The sequence below is a fragment of the Anastrepha ludens genome, chromosome 5, assembly GCF_028408465.1.
Source record: "Anastrepha ludens isolate Willacy chromosome 5, idAnaLude1.1, whole genome shotgun sequence".
Taxonomy (NCBI): domain Eukaryota; kingdom Metazoa; phylum Arthropoda; class Insecta; order Diptera; family Tephritidae; genus Anastrepha; species Anastrepha ludens.
In genome coordinates this window covers 19,903,001-19,928,876 of record NC_071501.1, presented here as the reverse complement: position 1 = coordinate 19,928,876, position 25,876 = coordinate 19,903,001, and the positions used below count along the sequence as shown (strand labels likewise).

General features: G+C 36.0%; 3 protein-coding genes across 13 annotated transcripts; 1 reads left to right on the top strand and 2 right to left on the bottom strand.

Moving 5' to 3' along the window:
* Positions 1-6,409: 6,409 nt before the first annotated feature.
* On the bottom strand, positions 6,410-7,819 carry LOC128863030 (cyclin-dependent kinases regulatory subunit). Its single transcript, XM_054101925.1, has 2 exons — positions 7,421-7,819; positions 6,410-7,348 (listed from the first exon to the last, which is right to left on the bottom strand). The coding sequence occupies exons 1-2, from the start codon at positions 7,474-7,476 to the stop codon at positions 7,180-7,182; spliced, it is 225 nt and encodes a 74-aa protein (XP_053957900.1). The 5' UTR covers positions 7,477-7,819; the 3' UTR covers positions 6,410-7,179.
* Positions 7,820-9,633: 1,814 nt separating this feature from the next.
* LOC128863479 (uncharacterized) lies at positions 9,634-20,795 on the top strand. 11 transcript variants are annotated; one of them, XM_054102656.1, is made up of 7 exons: positions 9,636-10,282; positions 11,950-13,462; positions 19,594-19,659; positions 19,731-19,861; positions 19,929-20,087; positions 20,148-20,304; positions 20,428-20,769. In XM_054102656.1, exons 2-7 carry the CDS (start codon positions 13,432-13,434, stop codon positions 20,541-20,543), a joined length of 660 nt encoding a protein of 219 aa, XP_053958631.1. In that variant the 5' UTR covers positions 9,636-10,282; positions 11,950-13,431; the 3' UTR covers positions 20,544-20,769. The 11 variants fall into 11 exon arrangements, with proteins under 11 accessions (XP_053958635.1, XP_053958631.1, XP_053958637.1 ...); XM_054102659.1 differs by having other exon boundaries at positions 9,639-10,282; positions 19,734-19,861; positions 20,428-20,765; XM_054102657.1 differs by having other exon boundaries at positions 10,239-10,282; positions 12,340-13,462.
* Positions 20,796-23,084: 2,289 nt separating this feature from the next.
* Positions 23,085-25,876, bottom strand: LOC128863480 (uncharacterized). Its single transcript, XM_054102664.1, has 6 exons — positions 25,789-25,876; positions 25,512-25,719; positions 25,263-25,451; positions 24,981-25,205; positions 24,845-24,907; positions 23,085-24,782 (listed from the first exon to the last, which is right to left on the bottom strand). Exons 3-6 carry the CDS (start codon positions 25,305-25,307, stop codon positions 24,624-24,626), a joined length of 492 nt encoding a protein of 163 aa, XP_053958639.1. The 5' UTR covers positions 25,308-25,451; positions 25,512-25,719; positions 25,789-25,876; the 3' UTR covers positions 23,085-24,623.

Sequence of the window (25,876 nt, the reverse complement as noted above, 5' to 3'; positions counted from 1 at the left end):
TAGACTAAGTTCTTAGTACATATACCTATATGTATTGTAACACCTGAACATGTCAATAATAATAATAAATAATGGTTGGCAACACAGCACAACTTGGCAAAAGTGACGTCACGCACTCTCTGATGCGCGCGCAATCTTGTTTCTATCATTCTTGTATCAATATCTTATTCGCCAAAGTTGAATCATCCCTCACCCAGGCAATTCAAGCTCTCACGAATCAGCTCACATAACAGATCCAATGAAGAGGGCATCCGCCTACAACTCTGATTTGGCACCTAATGATTTTTTGTTTCGTTCCCGAACAGCAAAAATAAAATGCGTGGTCAACGTTTTTTATTGCCTGAAGAAGCTGTTGAAGCCTTTAATCAGCTCGTTTTAAGGTATCCACTTCGGAGTGGCAATGATGCTTTGAAAAGTGCCGTTACTCTCTAAAGTTTCATAATATGAGTCATTGTAGTTCAAGTCTACTACCTCAAATGACGATTTGACCGCTGTAAAAATTTCAAAAAAACGTCTTATTGGCGCTGAAGACTTAAGCAAGCCCTAATAAAAAGAGCATTTCCACATTATTTTAATAAGACATTGGCATACATATTTAAATAGTGCAAAATACCTAAGCCCTGACGCAGCAGCCCACAGCCCTTGTATTTTATTTGCTATGCACTCGCTTGTATACTCTATTCTTCCAATGCCGGATCAGAAATGGAATAATGAAAAAATTAGGGAAGTTGAATTACACACAAAAGTGTACGTATGTATGTACTTATATATATATATATATATATATACGATTGTATGTACAAAGCTATTGTTCGGCTTCATTCAAAGAATTCATTTGAACTTCAAGGTTACTTCAATTTCTTTAAGCACCTATTTATTTAAAGAAAAGAAGCTCTTTCCACTTCATATCGTCAAATTACATTTAAGTAGTTTGAAAATTATGCATACTTACGTATTCGGTCATTTGTACATGCAAATACATAATAAATCTATTAACGTATGTATGTACTTACATTAGGGTGGCTCGATTTGAATGTAACTGATATTTTCGACATCGTTCCTAGCAGATTCGGATTCTACATAAAAAAATAAGAAAAACAGTCACCTATTGGATAGCTCTAAAGCCAATTTCTAGCCCCCCAAAAATCAGCCCCCGCCGTCGAATGGGTTGGTGTGTGACTACCATTCGGAATTCAGAGAGAGAATGTACATAGGTTCGAATGTCGGTGAAAGACCAAAATAAAAAAAAAAAAAACATTTTTGTAATAGCGGTCGCCCCTCGGCAGGCAATGGCAAACCTCCGAGTGTATTTCTGCCATGAGAAAGCTCCTCATAAAAAGTATCTGCCATTCGTCGGCTTAAAATATACACCCAAAGTACGCGCAAATTATATATATACATATATAATATATAATAGGAAGTTTGACATTTACGAAAGTATTATGAATTCTCTACGTACTGCCGCCGAAGAAGAACTAGACGCAACGCGACACATTTGTGAACGCTACCGGGGGTCTAAATAGGAAGAGAAATGTATTATCAAAAAGAAGAAAGGTCGAAATACGTGAGTGCGAGGAGCTTGACATGCTGGCTAACAGGAAAAACGCACGAAAATTCTACCACGAAGTTCGTCCGCTTACAGAAGGTTTCAAGACCGGGGCTATTTCGTATAAGAACAAAGAGGGTGATCTGGTGACTGACATCCAGAGCGTGCTTGAATTATGGAGGAACACTTCTCGACGCGCATGTCACGGAGAATGTGAAGATCCCGATACCCCAATTGTTGACGACGGCACTGTCGTTCCGCTACCCGACCGTGACGAGGTGAGAATACGGATAACGCGGCTGAAGAACAGCAAAGCCGCGTGAGCTGACGGACTGCCGGTTGAGATAGTCAAACACGGCGGCGAGGAGCTGATGCATGGCTTGGAATTTAAGTGTGCACTATCCAATCCACAAGAAGGGAGATACTGCAATCTGTGCTAATTACCACTGGATTAGTCTTCTAAATATCGCGTATTAGGTCCTAGTCAGCCTATTGTGTGAAAGGCTGAAGCCCACAAACAACCAACTGATGGGACCGTATCAGTGCGGCTTTAGACCTGGAAAGTCTACCATCGACCAAATATTTGAAATGCGCAAATCTTGGAAAAGACCCATGAAAGGAGAATCGACACACACCATCTTTTCGTCGATTTCAAAACTGTATTCGACAATACGTTGCTTATATGCCGCGATGTCTGAATTTGGTATCCCCACAAAACTAATACGACTTTGCAAGATGACGTTGCTCAATACCAGCAGCGCCGTCAAATTGGGAAGGACCTCTACGAGCCGTTTGATACCAAACGAGGTTTCAGACAGGGTGGCTCCCTTCTTTAACCTGATGTTGGAGAGGAACCTTCGAGCCGCAGAACTTAATCGCTCAAGCACAATTTTTTATAAGAGCGTACAATTGTCAATTGTACAATTAACAGCCGCGCTTTCAGTTCTGCCTTTTCCAAACTGGATAAAGAAGCAAAACAAATGCGCCTGGTGAACGAGGACAAAACGAAGTACCTCCTGTCATCAAACAAACAGTCGGCGCACGCGCTTATCGGCACACTCGTCACTGTTGACAGTTATAATTCCGAGGTTGTAAAAGACTTCGTTTATTTAGGAACCAGCATTAACACCGATAACAATGTCAGCCTGGAAATCCAACGTAGAATCTCTCTTGCCAGCAAGTGCTACTTTGGACTAAGTAGGCAACTGAGCAGTAAAGTTCTCTCTCGACGAACAAAACGAATACTCTACAAAGCTCTCATCATGCCCGTCCTAACGTATGGCGCAGAAGCGTGGACGATGACAACATCCGATGAAGCGACGCTTGGACTGTTTGAGAGAAAAATTCTGCGTAAGATTTTTGGACCTTTCCACGTTGGCAACGGCGAATATCGCAGGCGATGGAACGATGAGCTGTATGAGCTTTACGACGACATAGACATATCACAGCGAATAAAGATTCAGCGGCTACGCTGACTGGGTCATGTCGTCCGAATGGATAAAAACGCTCCGGCTCTGAAAGTATTCGACGCTGCATCCGGAGCGTTACCGGAATGACTCGGCTTTTTCCCGACCAAGGGCTGCCGCCCTAGTAAACTAGCCCTGTGTAGTGTACCGTATCCCCAGGAAGGCCTCCTCTGCGTTGGAAAGATCAGGTGGAGGAGGACTTGGCTTCACTTGGTGTGGCCAACTGGCGCCGGTTTGTTAAACTCGGCCAAATCGCTTAAGCGAATATTGCGGCAATTAAGAAGAGAAGATTGAGTTTTTATTTGTGAGCCATTTGTTTTTTTTTTTTGTTGTTGTTGAATAAATTTAGGTTTACGCAAATACCATTTATTTATTTTATATAGAATTGAGCGCGTCCAAAAAATATTTCCTAAACAGGCATTACTTCCCCTACGATTAGGGGATATTTTTGTCTTATCTGTAAGGTACTTTGTACTGTACTGTAGATGATTATTAAAATAAAATAAAATTATTCATATAAATAAATAATTATAATTTTATCAAACGAAATTAATTCCCATGGAAGTAGTACTCCAACCAGTACTGGTCCTCACAGTTAGGTTTTCTATGCGTGTCTATATTATATAAACATTTCCTCAAACACATATGTATACACATATGTAATATATGTACATATATCATTCACACATACATACACATACATAAATTTACCATATGAAACTGAAAAACAAAGTTTTCTCCTATCCACCGTAGGGCAGTGATTTGAGGTTCAAATATCAGTATGCGAAAAAATTTTTCATTTGCGCCGCGTGGTAAGTTGGTAATTGTTAATGTACAAAAACGGTCAAATTAAGATGGACAGATCCGGTTTATATCGCACATAAGTATCATTTTCTGCAAGCCCATGTGCCTGCATATGTACATATGTATATGTGTATGTGGCGCTGAGTATATGCCATATTAGACGCTTTGATAGGGGATGTGATCAGGAAAATGTTTGTAGCTGCTGCGCGTGCATACACAAGCATTTGTATTCGCGCATAAACAGGTATATATTTGGCAATAATAGCGCATGTTTGTGCGTCACCCTCGAGTGATCAAATTTAGAGCCCACCCGCTGATGGGAACATACAGAGCACCGAAATAGAGCAAATTTTGTATATTAGCTTTTGCTCGGTATTTTGTGTATTATTCTTTGAAGTATTTTAAATAAATCGCGTATATTTTGTTAGAAGACTGAGAATCATTACCTTGCTGTTGTTGTAGCAGCATAAACATTCCCCATGCAATTATTAAATTATATCATTGTTGTTGTTGTTGTTGTAGCAGCATAAACATTCCCCTTACAATTATTAAAAGAGTAAGAATTATATACTTGTTGTTGTTGTTGTTGTTGCATAAACATTCTCCATACAACTATTAAAAGAGTAATAATTATATCCTTGTTGTTCTTGTAGCAGCATGAACATTCCCCATGCAATTATTAAATTATATCCTTGTTGTTGTTTTTGTAGCAGCATAAAAAGTACCCATACAATTATTGTATAAAAAGAGTAAGAATTATATCCTTGTTGTTGTTGTTGTAGTAGCAGCATAAGCATTCCCCATACAAGTATTAAAAGAGTAAGAATTATATGCTTGTTGTTGTTGTTGTTGCATAAACATTATCCATACAAGTATTAAAAGTAAGAATTATATCCGTGTTGTTGTTGTTGTTGTAGTATCAGCATAAACATTCCCCATACAACTATGGGGAATGCTGTTGGAGTGCCAGTCCTTGGCCCTATATAAATCCGGGTCGGTTCGATACTGTAGAACCGAATACTGTGGAAACTGAACCATATCCTTGAATCATTTCGCTTCAAAATGATTAGGTCTGAGTAGATTTAGGTTCTAATAGAATTTTTTACAAATTAAATTTCATGATTGTTCTTTCAATTAGATTAAAGAATATAAAAAGTATTATTAAAGTTCCAAATTTACAACATAAAATTTTATTCACACACCAATAGAAGAAAGCCTCCACGTTGCAAGAAGTCGGATCGTTGCTACTAAAATGGCACTGATTTTTATTCGGCTCAAGCTCATCACTCCAGCAGCAGACCGAAATTTATATCGTTCCCACGACAGTCGGTGCTACGTTGCTGGAACGACTCGGATTTATATCCGGTCAAGGACTGTCACTCCAGCATCATTCCAAGTACATGTATATTAGGGCGGGTCGATTTAAAATTCGCTCATTGCTCTGTGAAAATCGTATTCTAGGGATCAAAATAAGAAACTTTGTCGAAGGAACCTAGAGGTATGGTAACGAATTCTGATGTCCCCCAATTTGGGTCGAACGAAAAATCCCACTTTGACCCATTTAGAGTGCTCCAATCGAGTCCAAATGTATGACCGACCCCCACTAACTTTGGACGGCCGATTCACCCATGCCAGTGGCACACCCCCTGGAACTCCGCTGGGGGGTTCCCCATACAATCATTTCAAAATATCACCATTTTTGGCCTTTACATGAGAAAAGAAACTAAAAAGTTCGACCCAAATTGGGGGACATCAGAATTCGTTTTAGAGGTATAGTTCCTTCGGCAAAGTTTCTTATTTTGATCCCTAGAATATGATTTTCACAGAGCAATGGGCGATTGTTTTGCCTCCCCACGAATCGACCCGGCCTAATGTATATGGAGTATTTATGCTGCTACAACAACAACAACCGAAAGTTGTATGCCTAAATGTACAACAATAACGAATCCCTTTGAAGTAATAAAAAATGAACTACGAGTATTATAAGTTTACTTTCCTTTTGATGCAACTCTGCCAAACAGCTTGACATATTTTAGATAACCTGGATAAGTATACAGCCGGCTAATGTAGGTCAATGAATCGACAAGATTTAGAAATGCTACTACACCATCCATCGGTCGTGCCCTTCACGTTTGTATCCTGCTTTTATATCTGGCTATGTTACGCGTTTGTAGTAACCTCTGGAGAGTATGTTCCATTTGCGGAGCAACATCAAGACGTACGCCACAAATAGGACGAGGAGCTCGGTCAAACACCTAACAGAAATGTACGCGCCAATTATTTACTTTTTATTTATTTTTTTTTTTTTTATTTGGTTATTTATTTTTAATTTGAGTTTTTTTTATTTTTATTTATTTATTTTTTTATGATTTTTTTTTTGTTTACAATACCAAGTGTTATGATTCGTCGAAGAAGCTGCAATAACAACAACAGCATGCATCAAATCGTTAAAGCAGCTCAAAAACTATTTTCAATAAACCAAAATTATTTCCTTCAGAAATTAATGAAAACCCTACTTGACAACATCCTTGCACTTGGAATATTCCATAATAAACACAATGCATTTCCCCTTGCAAAAACAAAGTACCCAGAATTAACCGTTAGCATCACATTTCCAAAGCTGAAGAAACTAATGCCAAATCTATTTATTGTTTTATTGAAATCACAAACATATTTTTACGGTGTATTTCTATTTCTTTATCATAGGCATGCATCTGGTTGTAGAAAATTATAAACCACATACATAAAATCTTAAAACTAAAATACACTAGCCAATATGGAATTCGAATCGTAATCATGCCGCGAGCCTAGCTACTAATATGAAAACACTAAAAATATTCGGAATGAAAAATAGGAAAATTAGTTTTATAAGTAAAAAAAATTGCCAATTAGGCTCAACATAACTTATTTCGAATATGAACTTAATAGTAGTAATACGAGTATACAAAATCTGTTTGTTCAAAGGTTCAAAATATTTGCAAACCTTGATGGCTCTCAAAATACATCTATGGCAATCATGATGAGGTTACAAATATTTTTGCTATTAAACACCTATCAAACAGCCTGGCACTACTGCATTACGTTTGTTTTTGATTTTTTTTTTTTTTCTTTTATATATATTTACATTTAAGTAGTCCTTTGAACAATTAAGGCTGAAATAAGATTTCACAGTAACGCGAATCTGTTCAAATAGGCTTCCGCACTTAGCTTCTTTTTTCTAGAAACCACAAACGCAATTGTAGACGATAACTGGTTTTGATTAGTTTTCACGAAACTTCAGCAGTGTAGCAGACGTTCGAGACCTTAATAGCAAAATGTGGTAGCTCCTGGTTCTTCTGAAAGGGTTTCTGAGATGCATGCCTTCTACTGCTGTATTGGACGACGGAAGAGTAAAATGTGCGGCTCTGGTTTGTGTATCATATAGTGTATCCACCCGCGTGATTGTTGTACGCCAATCGATCTCCATTCCGCTTCGGTCATCAGATGTGTCTTTGGTACTAATTTCGACAGTTCCTTTGGCAGCACAACATGTCTAAATGGAAACAATTAGTAAAAAATAAAAAAAAATAAAAAATAATGCACAGAAAAATGTACACAAAATTACCTATATTCAAATTTCTCATCGTAATATTTATCAGAGTAGTAAATGTCCTTACTCATGGCGATGGTCTTGCGTATTTTCTATATACTGGAATTTGCCAATGTTTGCACCTGGTGCAGATGTTCCGCAACCTGTAGATTTTGTTTCAAAATGTAGCAACAATATTGAAAATTTGTCTTGGAAATCTTCAATTCGCAAAAATGTTAACTCCACTTGGCAATTTGATTTGTTGTATTTCTTCACTTCTCACTTAATTTCGGTTTTTTAAATTTGATTTTCCACAAATTTTACACGTTCGTTTGCATAGAATACTTTCATTCTCTTCTTCAGAAATGAATTTCGTTCCGCAAGGGCGCTAAATTGGCGTCGATCGTTTTATTTTCCGTTTGAATTTCTTGTTTCACTTTGAAAGGTCACAAGCAGGATAGTGAGAGTGAGATAGCCATAGAGAAACTTTTGAAATGCCAGCGACGTCTAGCGGAGTGCTTATGTAAAGTCTAGTTGTGTTCACAAACATAGTTGAGAAAAAGGGTTGCTAAGACAATAAATTTATCTTCTATGTTTTTTGGAAAATTTAATCGGTAATATATATAAAAATAAATGAACGTAGTTGTGAAGGGAGAAATTATAGTTGTTTCAATCAGTTAAAGTATACAAAACTCTCGTACATTAAATGTTACAGAAAAAAGCGTTCATTTTGGCGTTTTATGACATATAATTTTAATTTAAAAAAATGGAAAAAATATGTAAGCTGCTTTAATTATATTTACAATGGCAATTAGTTTCTTATTTTTTAGATGGACTATATTCGAGATAATTAGGTATTATTTTATTCAATAAATGTGAAAACGCAAGCCAGGCAGCTTAAAATGTGAGAAGTGTTTATTGGCTTGATAAAGTAACAGTCAATAAAGTGCGTTCCCGCTCCCACGGCAGTCAGTTCTACGTAATCGGATTGACTCGGATTTATATTCGACCAAGGACTGCCACTTCAGCAGCACTCCCCGTATATGTATGTATGGGGAATGTTAATGCTGCTACAACAATATCAACAAAGCGAATTTCGATTTCATCGTTGCCGCTTCGTTAATTTTGATGACCTTGAAAATCCTACCTTGAAAAATCAGTTGTCGAAAATTACGAGAAAGAAAACAATTTTCGAACCCCAGGAACTAAAAACTGGTCGAACAATTTTTTGGAACCACCTGAACCACCCCACTAGTTTACACAGAAATCATTGATTCACAACTGCATTGACCCAAATTCTTTTATTGAGTGTTTGGCCGAGCTCCTCCTGCTACTCGTGGCGTGCGTCGTATTGTTGTTCCCCAAATGGAGGAATCTACATTTTTGAGCTGACTCCGAACGGCAGATGTTTTTTATGTGAAGCTTTTTGGTGTTACATGCACGGAGGGACGAACCCACGCACTTCCGAATGGTAGTCATGCATCAACTCAATCGGCTATGGCAGCTGGCGTATGTACATGTAGTGTAAATCAGTTCTAGCACAATCACATCCGGCTAATTTGGGTCCCAATACACAGGGTTATAACTGTGGACGAAATAGCGGACGTATTGGTGAAAGAGGCCGCAGCCTCGCCAATAATAGGACCCGAGCTCTTCCTTGCTTTAGGATAACACGCCATCAAGGAGAAGCTTAGGAACGTAGAGGTGGGCTTCGTCCGGCGAAATCCTTACTGGGAGAGTACAACCAAAAGAGGTTTAAAAGACTCATAAACCTCCCCAGGAATAAACTGATAATGTTCGCAGGCGTTCTCACAACGCACTACAGACTGTGTAGTCATCTGTACATGATCGGGATATGTTATCTATGCGGGATATGGCCTACTGACGTTTGACACACCAGTTTTGTCTTTGTTTATATCTGTTATCACTCTTTCATTCAGTGCAGGGTTGATTTTTAGCAGCCACTACGCGCTGCTCAAGCATATTGTCAAGCAAATTTTGTAAAGTTTTTTTCCTTATCTTTTAAGGAAAATAAAGCTGATTGCTTTAATGAAAAGAAATTGCAATTCCCACCTAAAAATGCGTAGGTTGATAACAACCATATAAGGGAGCTTGTTTTCTTAATATACAAAATATTGCAATGCACACTGCAATTATTTCTCAAAAATCACAAAATCCACTGTTTTGCTTCCATCGTTAGTTATCAATCCGATTTGTGAAATTCTGCACATTCTCGGCATTTTGCTTTTGTGAGCCATTCTCTGCATTCGTATTAATGAATTGAGTGAGTTAACAACGTTTTGAAATTAATTTCGCATTTCGGTGAAAAATTATTGAGGAAAATACATCCAATAAAAATAACAATTGCAAAATTGTTAACAATAACGGAAATCTGTCGAAAGTTACACATTTTCACAACGTTTTCAGCAGTGAAAAAGCGGGAAGACGCGGAGCTATTCACGGCCTTGTGAAGTTCGACAGCGAAGTTAGACTTTTCTGTGGCGGAAAAGCATTCAGTAAAATATTTATTCAAATGAGCTAATCTTATACAACAAAGTAACACGTTTGAAAAAGCAAAAAGGTGTACGAAAAACAATTAAAAAAACTTACCTGCTATTGAAAATTTCTTGTTAACGCCCCTCTTCGACGCGGAGGTGGTTCAGTTGGTCGATACGAAGAATATCGTGCTGCCATTTCTATTTCACATTGTAGTGAAAAAAGTCGGGTCGGTTATCTGGTAGGAAAGTAGAGACGAAACATTTTTCATGAACTTGAAATTTGCGATGAAACAGAAAATTTGTTGCAACATTGCATTCAACAACATGCGAAATTACAACAACATGCGAAGCATTACTCATTGAAATTTACTGAAGCTGAGCAAGAATCGAAACGTATAAGGTAGGTGTCTGGTAACTTATTTTGAAAATTTCGAATTTCGGTTTTTTACATATTTTGAAAGTGCGATATATTGGTAATATACTGTACAAATTTTAGACCGAAATTCGAAATATTGACGAAATTATAGCACATACATGAGAGCGACTCGTACTTGCGCGGCTCAATTGCTAAAACTTTAAACACGTTTTTCTCAAAATAACGTTTTTCCGGGTGGCCGTCGTGAAAACAAATTTTCTATCTAACGGATTGAGCTGAAATTTAGATATGTTTTTCTACACATCAATAGTTCTGGCGGGTAGTAGATTTAATTTATTTCGTCCCTAACTTTCCATTTTTTAGTCCGATATCCACTTTAAAAAAAAGGCAATTTTCTCACGAAGTCCGCCATTTTGTTATTTTTTGTCAAAATCATTTGATCTTACTACCCGCCAGAACGACAAGCACACTGATTAATAAGCAATTTGTTTTTCTGTTTCAGATGACCACAAGTGACGAAATCACGCCGGCCAGCCACTGTACCTCTTTTTTTTAGCCGCTTGCTGCAGTGTACAAAAATAGTATCAAAACATTAAAAAACAAAAAAAAAATTTTTTTTTGCTACATTTTTGAGTATAAAAAAATTTCTACTATTTTTAAAAATTGGAAGAATCAAAACTTTTGCATAGCTGCGTCTTGATTAAGTACGATTTTAATAAATTTTACGGAAAAACTTTAGTATAATGTATATCGCTTTGGAAAAAACGGTAAAAAGGGGGTGATAGAGGGGTGTATCCCCATCTTAAAACTGAAAACAGAACCTGCCGGAGGCTTATAGTTTTTAAGTAATTTAATGTTAAAGTTCTCTAATTTAGCGAAAAGTTGGTGTTGCCATACACCTGAAATGAAAACGAAGTTCGCACCCAGGGATGTTCAGTGGAAGGTTCATTGTAAAACTGCAGTATTTTTTGCTGTAATTTAAAGTTCAGAAACAATTTTGAAAATAAAAACATACAACTCATTTAAACTTAAAAACAATGATATTAAGCGTATCACAAAAAATAGTAAAGTAATTATTGTAAAATTAAATTAAATTAATTAACACAGTATTTTTGCGTGGAACTCCTTACCGCGTGGGGGGCCTTCGGCCGCGCTTCAAAAAAATAACCCTCATCAGTCCAACTCCGGCTACGCAATCCACAGTATTTTTGCGTAGAATTCCTTTTCACGTGGGCGGCCTTCGGCCGCGCTTCAAAAAAATAACCCTCATCAGTCCAACTCCGGCTACGCAATCCACAGTATTTTTGCGTAGAACTCCTTTTCGCGTGGGCGGCCTTCGGCCGCGCTTCAAAAAAATAACCCTCATCAGTCCAACTCCGGCTACGCAATCCACAGTATTTTTGCGTAGAATTCCTTTTCACGTGGGCGGCCTTCGGCCGCGCTTCAAAAAAATAACACTCATCAGTCCAACTCCGGCTACGCAATCCACAGTATTTTTGCGTAGAACTTCTTTACGCGTGGGCGGCCTTCGGCCGCGCTTCAAAAAAATAACCCTCATCAGTCCAACTCCGGCTACGCAATGCACAGTATTTTTGCGTAAAACTCCTTTCCGTGTTAAAACCATTGAACCCAAAATTAAAACGTCATATGCGTGTATGTATTAAGGAGGCATTTTTTGTTTTCATTTGCAGGCATCCGGCAACACCATACTGTTGGCATTCCAATCTTCTTCTTATTAACGCTTAAAATTGAAAAGTGATTGCATGGACAAATGAATTTGCATTTAATTTTAATAGATATAATTAGAATATTAGCATAAGAATCGGTAAAAACACGAGTGTGAGTGTATATTTGGTGAATTTTAGTGAAATGTTAAAAAATATAGAGTGTAATGTGGCAAATTATAGTGAAGTTCCCGAGGGCATTTTGAATGTAAATAATTAAAAAATCATTATTTCCCGAATAATTTAAAGTTATAAAGAGTGTTCCTTAACACCTCACTAATATCTCCACCAAGTTTCATTAAAAAAAACGTTATAGTTTGCCAGAAATTCCAAAATATACATTGTTCTAAATTCCAGCCAATTTTACCCCATCCAAATTAATTGGATTTCAAACCCCAAAGCCTATCAATCTTGGAAAATAAATTAAAAATTAAACAAACACTCTTGGACAACAACATTAAACAAGTTTATGTACGAGAGGTGCCTTTTATATTTCGGGAGGTGGCAACCCTGGTGTTGCAATTTGGCAACTGACAGCTGTATCTCAAAGTTTGACATTTTTTGGCTTTTACGTACTCAGAACGTTTTGAAATACCAGCGCTATTTGTGTTGTTTACAGTAACTTAAAAGATTCATCTCGGTCCAAAAATGGAATCAAATCGTGAACATTTTCGTGCGATTACTTATTACAACTTTCGACGTGGATTAACTCAGCAACAGTGCATGGATGAACTTGATTCATTGTTTGGCGATGAAGCTCCATCAAGGACCAGTGTTGGTCGATGGTATAGTGAATCCAATCGTACACAAAAAAATAATCAGAAAAAAAATGGCAAAAATTAACAACAAAAAGTGTTTAAAAGTGAGCGTTAGTGAAAAATATCCTAAATACAAAAATTGACTACGAAATTTATCAATTTATCTTTAAAATTTCATAAATTACCTAAACAAATTTATAAGAGTAGCGCAAAAAGTATTGTGAAAGCAGAGCGCCAAAATACCTCGTGCTGTTCTGTCAATCTACCCAAAGAGTCAACTCGAATCTTTTGTAGCTGTTAGTTCATCATTGTTCACGCTTTGTGCTTCTCCTCCTTGGTGGAAACAAGCGAAGAAGCATCGAAAAACGTGCGCACCAGTACCATTAAAAAAGATATACAAGAGTATATACAGTTGCAACAACAAGAAGCAGCACACAGCATAGAAAAGCCAGGTGCAATAGCCGATAGTAAGTTGGCTGCATTGCTGTCGTCTGATCCGGCATTTGAATTTACATCCGTATTCGTGTTAACGTCTAAGGATAAAGAGCAGTGACTTGTGCAAATACGACGGGTACATCAATCAACCGGTAGTGCAATTTCCACATTCTCTACGACGGCGTCTTTGTGCTCATTCAAAATTTCTGCTACCTCGCCTAAATCTAAACGTAAGACGTCTAATAAAGACAAGAAGATGTCGCGCCGCAACAAGAAGGGAGGCAAAGGTGAGTTAAATATTTGCAGCAATATAATATTTTTATAAATGTGGGCTGTGCTTTCCTTTTCTACCACGATATATTTGCTTATAATGTCTAAGTGCGTGGACCGAATTTAAAAATTATAACACACAAATGTAGTCACTATATCAGCCTTTTGATTTATATTACTTTTTATAAATTAAAATTAAGAATTAATAGCAATATTTAACGTTAAAAATGCAGCTTTTTTGCATAAGCTTAAAAAAAATGCCCTATTACAGACGCTTATTTCACATAAATACAAACACAGAAAAGTAACAAAATCACTTATAAACATTCTTTATTACATTAAGATTCGATTTAAAGCTATTTTTACTAAATAATAGTCCAAATTATATTATTACAAATGTTCTTCTAACCGTTTGTAATACCGTGCAGAATAAATTTGAGGAGCGAACTGTCAAACGAACGATGAGAGAGAGAAGAACAAGGCGAAATAAGAAAAACCCAGCAACCACAAGCGAACAATTTAGTTTCAAATATACATAATATTACAAAAACAAATATTTTTACACAAACTGAAAATTTGGAATAAAAATCGCCCGATTTTTAGTCCAAATTTTCGCCTGCGGTGCTTTTTTGATTTCAAACATACATATATATTACAAAAACAAATATTTTTACAAAAACTGAAAATTTGGAATAAAAATCGCGCGATTTTTAGTCCAAATTTTCGCCTGCGGCGCTTTTTTGATTTCAAATATACATGTTTATAACAAAAACAAATATTTTTACAAAAAAAAAAAATTTATAAATAGTGAAATAATGCAAAATCGGACAATTTTTGACCTAAATTTTCGCCATCGGCACTCATAACTTTTACGATAAAACAACGTTTTCATAAGTGCTATGAAATATAAAACCTAAGTTAAATGCTTTCTGGGTTGACGACTGCTGTATACTCTTCTCTTCAACTGTATTTCAGTACAAACTGCAAATGCGGTCGGAAAAAACCTAATTTTTAAACTTCTCCTGGGGGTTCTATAGGGACACTAGGAGGTTGGGACTTTCACAGTTATAATGGTGTGACCTTGCTCTTTCTAATGGGCGGGGTGATATTAAATTCACGTATATTTGTACATCCCTACATATGTACATCATACACATACATCGGCAGGCAATGGCAAACCTCCGAGTGTATTTCTGCCATGAAAAAGCTCCTCATAAAAGTATATGCCGTTCGGAGTCGGCTTGAAACTGTAGGTCCCTCCATTTGTGGAACAACATCAACACGCACACCACAAATAGGAGGAGGAGCTCGGCCAAACACCTAACAGAAGTGTACGCGCCAATTATTTATTTTATTTATTACATATGTACGTATGCGAGTTTTTGTGCAGTTTTATCAGTCAGCAGGAAAATAATGAATTTCAGGTTGAAGGTTCGTTAACAAAGGTACACTTGTGGCGCAGTTTCTCCATTGTATACAAAAACATGCATATTCTTCGCTAAATTTTGCCGACATTTGCGCTTTCGCTTAATTTCAAATGTTCTGGGAGTCTGTCTAGTCTGCAATGCGATGCGCTTAGTAATTGCGTTGAGAAAGACAATTGTCTCAGAAAACGTTGACAATGCAGTTAAGTTTATTTTAAGCTATATTTCTAAGAAATATATTTAAATGCAATATTGCTGTACAAAATACTAAATTTGCTTTCGCATTGCAATTACCATTCACATCGCATTACAGCGTAGCACCTTGAGTAATTATTTCAGTATGCTAATTATTCAGATATGTATGTATATATGCATATGTACTGTTGTTTACAAAAGAACTAAGACTTTCCAATTTTCTAAAAAAAAAAGCATGATTCCTGTAACAAACAAGTTACGCAGCCTTTAATCATTCAAGATAATTTGCTTAATTCTAGCCTTCATATATTTCTTACGTTGCATAATGTATGTATTATCAACTGGGGGAATTAACGAAATTGGAATACAAAGTGTGTACATAATCATGGAAAAACTCGGAAGGCACGAATGTAATATACATACACCGATGTTCTCCGTAATAGCAGCGCGGCAAATTTAACTATATTTATTTTTTAGTTAATTTGTTTTTAATGTAAAACATAAATATTGGTGTTCACGTCTTAGAAATTTTATGTTTCTAAGACAGGCTGGGCTTAAAAAATGCCCATATGAATCTCATTATCGTTACCACCGATACTTGGACCGATCTGTCTTCAGATTACTTACCTGCCATGATCGTTGCCATTTCAAAACATTAAAATATTTTCCACAGCCCAGCAATGTCAGTACGTTAAACCAAAACACCGAAATATGGAGAGCAATGGAATACACAATATAGGTAAAAGAGAGCACTAAAATATACAAAGGGGCGGCGCAACGGCACAACTAATATGAGAATATAAAATGACACTCGTCAGAGCCATCAGCTAAATTTTAGCTGCCGCATATACAACGGGAAAAAGGCATCGCCAAATCTCTTCCCCTTATAAATTTGAAATACATATTTTTCTCTCATTAACCAAAGTGACAAACGCAAATTTGTCAATTAAATTGCTCTCCATAATATCAAGAGAGACAAAATGGTTGAAATACTGAAAATCTTTTAGCATCCTTGCTCAAACCGACATTGTATCCGCTGACATTATGGGAATTAAGTCTACATAGTAATTGATCCGGATTACTTCCATTTCATTCTTGAAATAATACCGAATTCAGTCAATAATTCCATAATCTTCTCATGGCCAAAGGCATTCTGTAAAGAATGTGAACAAAAAATGTAAGCCACCACTAAAATTCGGATATTTTCCTGAAGTATGGAAATGGAGATCATTATGATGGCCAAACCATGAATATATGCAACGCTGCCTTCATTATATAGTTCAATCAGTTAACTGCCTACCTCGAAACGTTTTCGAAAGGTACATATTTCTAAAATAAATCCTTACCTTAATAGTTATGACATAATAGCAACACATCTATTTGGATTTAGTTAGAATCACGAAATTATTGAACAGGTTAATAGCATTACCAATGAAAAATAAAAATGTGAGAAACATCATCAAAGGTGCCGTCGCCCCAGTGGTATGTGAGGCATACTCCCACTAACTCTATAACAAGCCTTATTTCTCGGCTGAATTCCAACCTAACCTAAACTTACTAGCCTGGGATATAATCCAATCAATTTAAAAAATGTATTCAGGTTGATGAGGTTCAGAGAGGTTGCAGGGGGATTTAGCGTAATAACAACACCGATATTATACAAAGTGCTTTGAACTAGAAACTACTTACATAACTGAAATGGAAGCTACGGTAGGTGGGAAAATGAAGTTGTCAACGCAAGCGCCAAGAATAAAATTAATTATTACTCGCTACATCTTGAATATAAAGTTTAACTGAAGCAATGCAAAAATAGTAGTTAAAGAAGTTGAGAATGAGAGGAAAACATACCATTGTTGTAACAACCTAAATATTTCCCCTACGTGTAAGGAGAATGTTGCTGGAGTAACACTCATTGGTCGGCTATGAATTCGGGTCGTTTCGGTAACGTAGAAACGACTACTGTGTCACAAAGCGGCTAGAGCTCGTCTTTAGAGAACGGCTGAGGTTCGTCGTCAGCCACTAAAGTTCAAAATATTTGGATACACAGTTTTATAGCCCATCAAATTTTAGTATAATAAAGTGCAAGTTTGAATTTGCTCAAAATTCTCGTTGATTTTTGATAATTTTTTTTCATGATGGTGTGGCGCATTTTCTCTACAGAAATGAATGCCCAGCAAAACCTGCGTGACCGAAACTCTAACACAATTACACTTTTTTGTATGTTACAAACACATATGCACTCGTATTTGTTTGAAAATCGACTTTTTTTTTATTCTCCGTCACCTTTGGCAAATGCGTAAGCAGTAAGTAAACTTTATTCATATATTTTTTCTCATTTTTGCATCAATAGAAAAAGAACAAAAAAAACGACAAGTGGCTGTCAAAGCAATAAGTCAAAAAGATCAAAGTAGGCCGAGAATCAAATTGTCAACCTTTTTCAAATGTGTAAGCAGTAAGCAAACTTTATTCATATATTTTTTCTCATTTTTGCATCAATAGAAAAAGAACAAAAAAAACGACAAGTGGCTGTCAAAGCAATAAGTCAAAAAGATCAAAGTAGGCCGAGAATCAAATTGTCAACCTTTTTCAAATGTGTAAGCAGTAAGCAAACTTTATTCATATATTTTTTCTCATTTTTGCATCAATAGAAAAAGAACAAGACAAAACGACAAGTGGCTGTCAAAGCAATAAGTCAAAAAGATCAAAGTAGGCCGCGAATCAAATTGTCAAAAGCTAATTGATATTCATATTGTGCGCGCGAATTTCGGTCTGAAACGTTATAATTAAAGTTAAAAGTTATAATTATGTATAATTATTATACAATACTATATTGTGGTGTTTTGCTGATTAAAAAATATTCGCGAATCCTTAGTGTTTGTGCTGATACAGGTGGTAATAGTGAAATTTTTTTGGAGCAGAGTAGCTCAGACTATTCCAATATGTCAGTAATCAGTGAAATTAGCGATAGTGCTCCCGAAAATGATACGGTGGAATGTGATAGTGCGCTTGAAATAAAAAAATGGGCTATAGAAAATAGGGTGTCCCATAATGTAGTTACACATCTACTTCAAGTGCTTAGGAGAATAGGCGTCAAAGATTTGCCCCTGTCAGCTAAAACTCTTTTTAAAACAAATAAAAAAAAGCTGTGATTCAATCCATTCCAAGTGGGGAATTTTTATATCGCGGTAACCAATACCATTTTAAAATAGGCGCATTTGCTTTTCTTCACGATAAGGATGAAGTAAAAAATGACGTAGGCATTGATGGGCTTGAGTTGTATAACAGTTCAAGTAAAGTTTTGTGGCCCATCCTTGGAGCAATCGTTGGCTTTCCAAACGAGTACCCTTTTACCATTGCTTGCTTTTCTGGGACGGAAAAACCGTGGAGCGTCAATGATTATTTAAAAGATTTTTGTGAGGAAGTAATTTATTTGAAAGAAAACGGACTTCAAGTGGGATCAAATCCCATAAAGAAAAAGTTTGATATCCGTTTATTTTGCTGTGATACACCTGCCCGTGCCTTTGTCACAGGTGTACAGTCTCACAATGGTAAAAATAGTTGCTCAAAGTGTGATCAAGTAGGAAGTTATGTAAATAAAAGGATTTGCTTTTCGAAAAAAGTTCATAACCTACGCTTTGATGTTTCTTTTAAATATAGAGCAGAACCGGCACATCATAGTTCTACTTTTAGAACTTGCGAAAGCATTTTAGAAAAATCAGGTTTTAAAATGGTGTCGCAATTTCCACTTGATCCAATGCACCTAGTCGATCTTGGTGTAACTAAAAAGTTGACTCAGTTGTTAAAGACTGTATTGGTAGTGATTTTTACTTTCTCTTCCTCCTATTGCACACTGGAATACGGCTATTATCAAGCCAAAAATCATTAAAAACTGAAGCAGACGTAGCACAGAATATTTTGCAGGAGTTTGTTCATTTGTTTGGGCAAATCTTTGGTGACTATTTAGTTAGTTATAATGTGCAGGGGTTGTTGCACATAACACATTGTGCTAGGCAGTATGGAACTCTTGATAGTTTTTCGGCATATAAAATTGAAAACTATATGCAATATTTAAAGAAAATCGTTAAAAAGCCAAACAAAATTCTTGAGCAAATATATTTTAGGCTAGAAGAAGGAAATGAAGTCGAGAATATTTCAAAAATTGGTGCTTTCAAAATTGATCACAAAAAAGAAAAAGATTCCTACTGTTTTAGCAGAAAAGGTGGGCCTGTCAAAATAATAGGTATAGGTGATTATTCAATAGGATACAGTTTTGGCAAATTAGAAAACTATTTTGACCAACCGGTACAATCTTCTCCGGCACTAGGTATAATACTAGGTGATGAATTAGGTAATGAAGAAATAAAAATACCCAAAGAGGACATTGCATACAAATACTTTTGCATACCCCATGAAGGCAAACACTCACTTATATCAGTTCTGCATCACCTTTTCCACGTTTTTGAAAATTAGATTTAACATTTAAAATATTAAGAAATTTGATACAGCTGTTTTTTATGCTATTATTACAGATATGGAGTTTTTGTTCAGCGAAGAAAGTACTGGCATTGAGGCTCAGCAGCCAGTTGGCGACAAGGGTATTTTAAATGCATATATATATATTATATTTATATTGTTAATTTAAACTTAAATTTTTAATTTTTCCCAGCAGTTGAGGAATTGTTAAAAACGGTTTTAGCAAACCAAGCAAAAATATTGGAAAACCAGAAAATAGTTATGGACCAATTCTTTCATTTCGGCAAGCGACTAAATAATTTAGAAAACATATTTAATGAAAATGTACGTATTTAGCGGCATACCACTGTCGTATCAAACTATTTACATTCTTATTTTGATAACTATACAGAAAATCGAAGCCAGTGAGCATCGCTCTGTTTGTAAAATGATTGGAGAAGAAGTGGATGAAATTCAAACGGAAATATCGTTGACATTACCATTGCAAACGGTAGCTGCAGCTAAAGAATTTGAAACAAAGCTGCTGCAACAACAATATCTTGAGGCAATGGTTAGTAAAAAAATAATTTCTTCGTTCTTGTCTAATAGATGTTTTTGTTTTAATTTTTAGAAAAGTTTTCTTTTGAAAATTAAGGGTCCTGAAACGACTGTTGACGATTTGCTTCGTCAAATTTATAGTGATGAAATGTTGTGGCTTTGCAACTGGGATGGTAGGGGTAACAAGGAAGCATTGTCCCAATATTCTATTGTTTCGGACATACTTTATGGTAGGTAAATTTGTACTTTCTTTTGTTTTTGGTTATTCACTTTATTTAAAATTATAATATGGTAAATAACTAGTAACATATATACACCGCATCTATAACATCGTATCTGTTTTCTTGTTTCAGATATGTTTCAGCTATGCGCTCAAACTTACGAGAAGAACATTCGTAAGTCCATTGAGCTTAGTCACCACCGTCTTAAGCAGCGAGATTATCGGCAGCGGCATAAAAATAAAAAATAATATTTAACACTTACTATATATAAAAAAGTTATATGTAAATAAATTATTAATAATAATTAAAAAAAAAATTTAATTACTAATCAATGCATGTATTTACCTTTTGCTTTCGAATAATAACGTTTATACTATTTTCACACGAATTTTGCCTTAATATAATTTTTTAAATATAATTATAATATATATAAAGAAGTAGGTATACTAATAACTAGTAAATAAATAAATTACTAATCAAAAATACTAATCAAATTAAATGTAAACGTACTTTTGTTATTAAAATAGTTTCGTGAAAACACAGTTTCTAAAATATAAGTGTAAATATATTAATAGAGCTAAATAAATGTTATTTACGTTATATTTGTCGTTAATTTGTAAAAGAAAACCATTAAACTAAAACAAAATGAAATAAATATAAAAAAAAAAAAATTGTTTGTGACTCGAACCGGGAATTTGGGTTGGAAAGTTGCATTGCTAGCCGCTCGGCTATCGCGCTATGTTGCCGGCGCTGGCCTAAAAGTTATTTTGTTCGTCGCTACGTTTATATGAAACTGGCACTGAAACGAGTCCATATGTATGAAAGGGATAGAAAATCACACGTACACAAAGTTTTTGGCACGATTTCCCAACGCTCTTAACAAAGTGATTGTAAAGAGGTGTGGTTAGTGACCGTTTAACGGTCATGCGTGCCGGTCACGAGACCGGTAATTTGACCGGAACTCTTCTTGCTGGGAACGTGACCGAAACTCTAACACAATTACACTTTTTTTGTATGTTACAAACACATATGCACTCGTATTTGTTTGAAAATCGACTTTTTTTTTTGGTTCTCCGTCACCTTTGGAAAATGTGTAAGCAGTAAGCAAATTTTATTCATATATTTTTTCTCATGTTTGCATCAGTAAAAATAAACAAACGCCGTGGCCGAATGGGTTGGTGCGTGACTGCCATTCAGAATTCACAGAGAGAACGTCAGTTCGAATCTCGGTGAAAACACCAAAATGAAGGAAAAGTTTTTTCTAATAGCGGTCGGCTCTCGGCAGGCAATGGCAAACCTCCGAGTGTATTTCTGCCATGAAAAAGTTCCCCATAAAAAACAAAATCTGCTGTTCGGAGTCGGATTGAAACTGTAGGTCCCTCCACTTGTGGAACAAAATCAAGACGCACATCACAAATAGGAGGAGGAGCTCGGCCAAACACCTAACAGAAGTGTACGAGCCAATTATTTAATTTCTATTATAAGACACATTTTACACATACAACAACATTACATGCACAACAATCATTTACATATAAACGCATATTAGCCGCTTACTAAAACCCTGCGATCCAAATATTTCTTCTGCAGGAGGATACATCACCTGAAATCAATATTCGCTTTGGCTCCGAATGCCTTCTTCTGGACTCACCAATATTCTGCGCTGTGCACCATAATGGGCCCGGGCATGACCTCACAGCTGCAGGAAAACGATTTCATACGCGATATCTTTCAATTGGGTGCTAAACTCGTCGACGATGGGCACAACAAAACTAAACAGTCCAAATTGGAGCGCGTGAGTAGCAGAAATGATTTGAGCTTAAATATTCTGAAAACTAATTATTTCTCTCTTTTATTACAGCATTTATTAAACGCAGCCGCATTCAAGGCACGCACAATAACGCGTGGCAAAAATCGTGACAAACGCTATAGTTACAATTATTAAAGTAGTTAAGTTGCTAGAGAAAATAGAGAAAAGTTAAATTTAAATTATGAAATAAAAAAAGATTTTTGGAGTTCGCATAGCGAAAACTGCGGAGTGCTGAAGAGGAATCAAGGAGCAGCAAGCAAACGTAGTAGGAGCTAAGAAACTAACCGGTTGTATATAAGCGGAAAAGGAAAAAGCTGTGTCCTAAAGTGCAACAATATTGGCGGCCAACTTTTGCTACACTGTTGCAGCTTCTGATGTGGGATTTTTCGCTTTTGCATGCCAACAACGCTGACTTCTCAGTTGGGGGACACAAGTGCGCAACTCTTTTGACAACTTCCCATTTAGAACGAAAGATGATTTGTTGAATTTTTGTGTACTTTTCATTTGCGCTCATCTTTTATTCGGATTTTTTGCAACGAATTCTTGTACACGATATTTATGCAAATCTTACAGTTATTTTTAATTTATGTAGCAATTTTACTATATGATGAAAACCAGAGGGGAAAATGTAACATACCACAAACAACAAACAATATATATCTAAATGTAATACAAATGCTAGTTGAAATTCATTTAGTTTTTAAACATACCTACAAACAATTGCAGCAAGAACTCTTAACGTTAAATTTTTGTTAAATTCCACAAGTACATCAATAAATATACATTTAATTTTACCTATTTCTACTAGTAGATAATATTTTGAATTTTTATATCTACATACATTTTTTTTAATATTTTGTTGCTGAATTAATTATTAAATAAACCGCTAAAATAAAAATGATTAATAAAATGTTAAGAAAACTAAATATACTGAAACATATGTATGTATAGTATAAGCACAAGTGTGAGCGCCATTGTGGCGTGGCATAAGCTTTGCTTAGACGGGACGCGTATAAACGTAAATTATTAATACGAGTAGCCTATATTTAATTGTAAGTTAATAAAGTTGTAAGGTAACCCAATGTATCACTGATGCTGGATTTAAATTTGTCAGCAGCGTTTTTGTGCAGTAGAACGAACAGACTGTTGTTGTTTTAGCATAGCCATGTTGTATGAAGTACTGCAACAGCACAGAAAAGTGAAATAATTAATCGAGGAGGTTATATTATTTGTACGCGCTTTCATTACGCGCTCCACTTTGTTAAGTTTTTTATTTTAAAATATTATTAGGTGATGCTATTCGCAAGCCTCTGTAAAATTACGAAATTCTCTCGAACCTCTTTGCAGCTTGCATACATTTGAATTACACCAATAGTAGAGTATAATAAATTTTGCTTCTTTTTTTACGATTATTTTTTTAACAACATTAAAAAAAATTTGTTTGCTTCTCTACGAAATGTTTTTTTTAGATTTAACTTGAAGGGCGTTAGACACTTTTTTTCTTGCTTTTTTCGTCCTTTTTAAAAGTTTATAACCATAAATCGATAGAACATTAAATTTTAGGAAGTTACCTGAAAGTTGAAATCGTTAGCTATAATAGAAATATGTTAAATTCACGTCCAAAGTCGAAAAAGTATGGTCAGACCAAAATCAATAGCGACAAAATATTAAAAACGAAAAGCGTAAATATTTGTTTAAGTGAATTAGAAATTGTCTACTAACAAATTTTTTTGTCCAAGTAGCGTTCATTAAGGTAACTTTATAAGCACATAAATGACTCAGCATGTAAATGACTCCGAAGAGTATGACTTGTTTAGAGCGAGCGTAATGGTGTAGTAAGCCCTTTTCCATTTAACTGTAGTAGTTATTAAAAATATGTCCTTACATGGCTGGCAGGGATGCCATTCAATCACTGCTCCTGTGGCATAGGGCCTCATTCGCTCAGGCACTCCTTATTTTGTCAATGAAAATGGTTTCCTAATGCACTCTTGACTTCATTTGAATTCTGCAAAATAGTGCGTCCATTAAACCGCTATGTGATTTTGGTGGATTCATTTATATGGTATATGTCGATCTCGCGCTTAAATAAATTAATGCAGGCTTAAGAACTAATGTTACCCAAACCAAATTAATCAGATAATCCATGTAAAGGCGGTTATTTCGCCAGTTGATAGAATACAGTGCAACTCTGATTCCCAATTTGTCTTATGACGTATAGAAAAAATGTTAAATATCGCTGCTATCGCCACGGAAAAGTAAAAAAAAAAATGTAAGGAAAGCATTAGTTATCATAGGTCCAGAGACTTGTTGTTTTTTTAATTCGTTGTTCAGTATTTTTCATGGTCTATTTTAACAACGACTTCCAATTACATTTTCTCCGATAGTCAAGCCGTGATCAAGGCTCTTACGATGCCATGGTGCAGAACGAAACTAGTAAACTCCTGTAAGGAGAAGATCAAATATCTTGGGTGTGCAGGTAATAGTTCAAAACTGTGAAATTATATGATCAAAAACTTATTTAAAAAGCGCGAGTATGTCCTTTGAGTATTTGGCTTATGATTGGCGTTAGATTGTTGAATGCTTCCGCGGTAGCGCTTAAACCATTCCCCAATACGGCTATTGCCTCCGCTATCATTTTATTCGCCTGGGCACTTGCAGAGCTGCTTTCGGCTAAGATCTATTAAGATATAGCAAGAACAATTAATAAAATGCCGCTTTTATGTGTTGAAAATAAATTACCTTTAAAGCATCTGCTTGTTGTTTCGCGACTTCTACGGTTTCTACACTCGACTGGGGTAGCATCTATTAAAAAACAATCACCAATGGACAAATAGGTATAAAAAAATTATTTTACATAAAGTTCAAAAGAAATTACCTTTAGTGTATCTGCCTGTTTTTCTGCTATTTCCAAAAATTTCTTCCGAGCATCACCGTCTTCTTCCATGCGCTTTCTTTTCAAGTTCGCCCGTGGTGTTCTCCTGTCTGAGATGTGCGAATTACCTGACCTCAGCGTGAAATTTTCTGCAAGTGGCGTCCGTAAAGGCGACGGGGCTTCCGAAATCATGCTTTCATCTTCCACTTCGATACCCATTTGGATTACCTAAAAATTTACACACCAGTAAGTTACACTTTAAAACATACACTTCATGCAATTTACCTCCTCTAGTGGAATATTTTCAGCTGTTGAATCGTGCCCATTCATATATTCTTCCCCTATAAGAGCAGACACCCGCCTCTCGAATTCCGTTAGGGGCTCCTCACTGATAGGCCCGTTTCCAGTTAAAGCTGGTTGCCTTCGCCGATTTCATGCTTTGATGCTGGTGCGGCTTTTTAAGTCCCGCCATACCTTTTTAGGGAAATTATTAACATCTCTCTACTTTTAAGTAATAACACAATATTTTCTTACCGTGTGCCATTGATTGGCTGTCTTCACTGCTCCACCCAGACTATTTAACTTTGTTGCTAGCTCGCTCCACTTTTTGTCGCATTCGAACTTACCATGGAGGCTGTGGAACCTAGATCCTGCTAGACACGGGACTTCCATTAGGTAGTCAAGCATACGATTTAGCTGCTCGGGTGTGGCACGGCTTCTTTTAGTAGCTGTCGATGTCATCCTAAAGCAATATACAAAAAGTATTAATAAAAGAATAAATTCAAATAAACAGTTATTTTATTGTACTTACTTTATGCAAATATAATTGGTAAAAAACACTTAAAATTGAATCTAACAGCTTGGCTAGTATGTTTCTTTGTTCTTTTTCTTTGTGTTAG

Excerpts from the sequence above, each read along its gene's own strand:
- LOC128863030 (XM_054101925.1), bottom strand. The coding sequence starts at position 7,476 with ATGAGTAAGGACATTTACTACTCTGATAAATATTACGATGAGAAATTT. Across the intron at positions 7,349-7,420 it reads GATGAGAAATTTGAATATAG|ACATGTTGTGCTGCCAAAGG; the intron begins GTAATTTTGTGT and ends GTTTCCATTTAG.
- LOC128863479 (XM_054102652.1), top strand. The coding sequence starts at position 17,869 with ATGTATAATTATTATACAATACTATATTGTGGTGTTTTGCTGATTAAA. Across the intron at positions 19,660-19,730 it reads GCAGCCAGTTGGCGACAAGG|CAGTTGAGGAATTGTTAAAA; the intron begins GTATTTTAAATG and ends AATTTTTCCCAG. Across the intron at positions 20,088-20,147 it reads AACAATATCTTGAGGCAATG|AAAAGTTTTCTTTTGAAAAT; the intron begins GTTAGTAAAAAA and ends TTTAATTTTTAG.
- LOC128863480 (XM_054102664.1), bottom strand. The coding sequence starts at position 25,307 with ATGAATGGGCACGATTCAACAGCTGAAAATATTCCACTAGAGGAG. Across the intron at positions 25,206-25,262 it reads AAAATATTCCACTAGAGGAG|GTAATCCAAATGGGTATCGA; the intron begins GTAAATTGCATG and ends GTAAATTTTTAG. Across the intron at positions 24,783-24,844 it reads AACAAGCAGATGCTTTAAAG|ATCTTAGCCGAAAGCAGCTC; the intron begins GTAATTTATTTT and ends ATATCTTAATAG.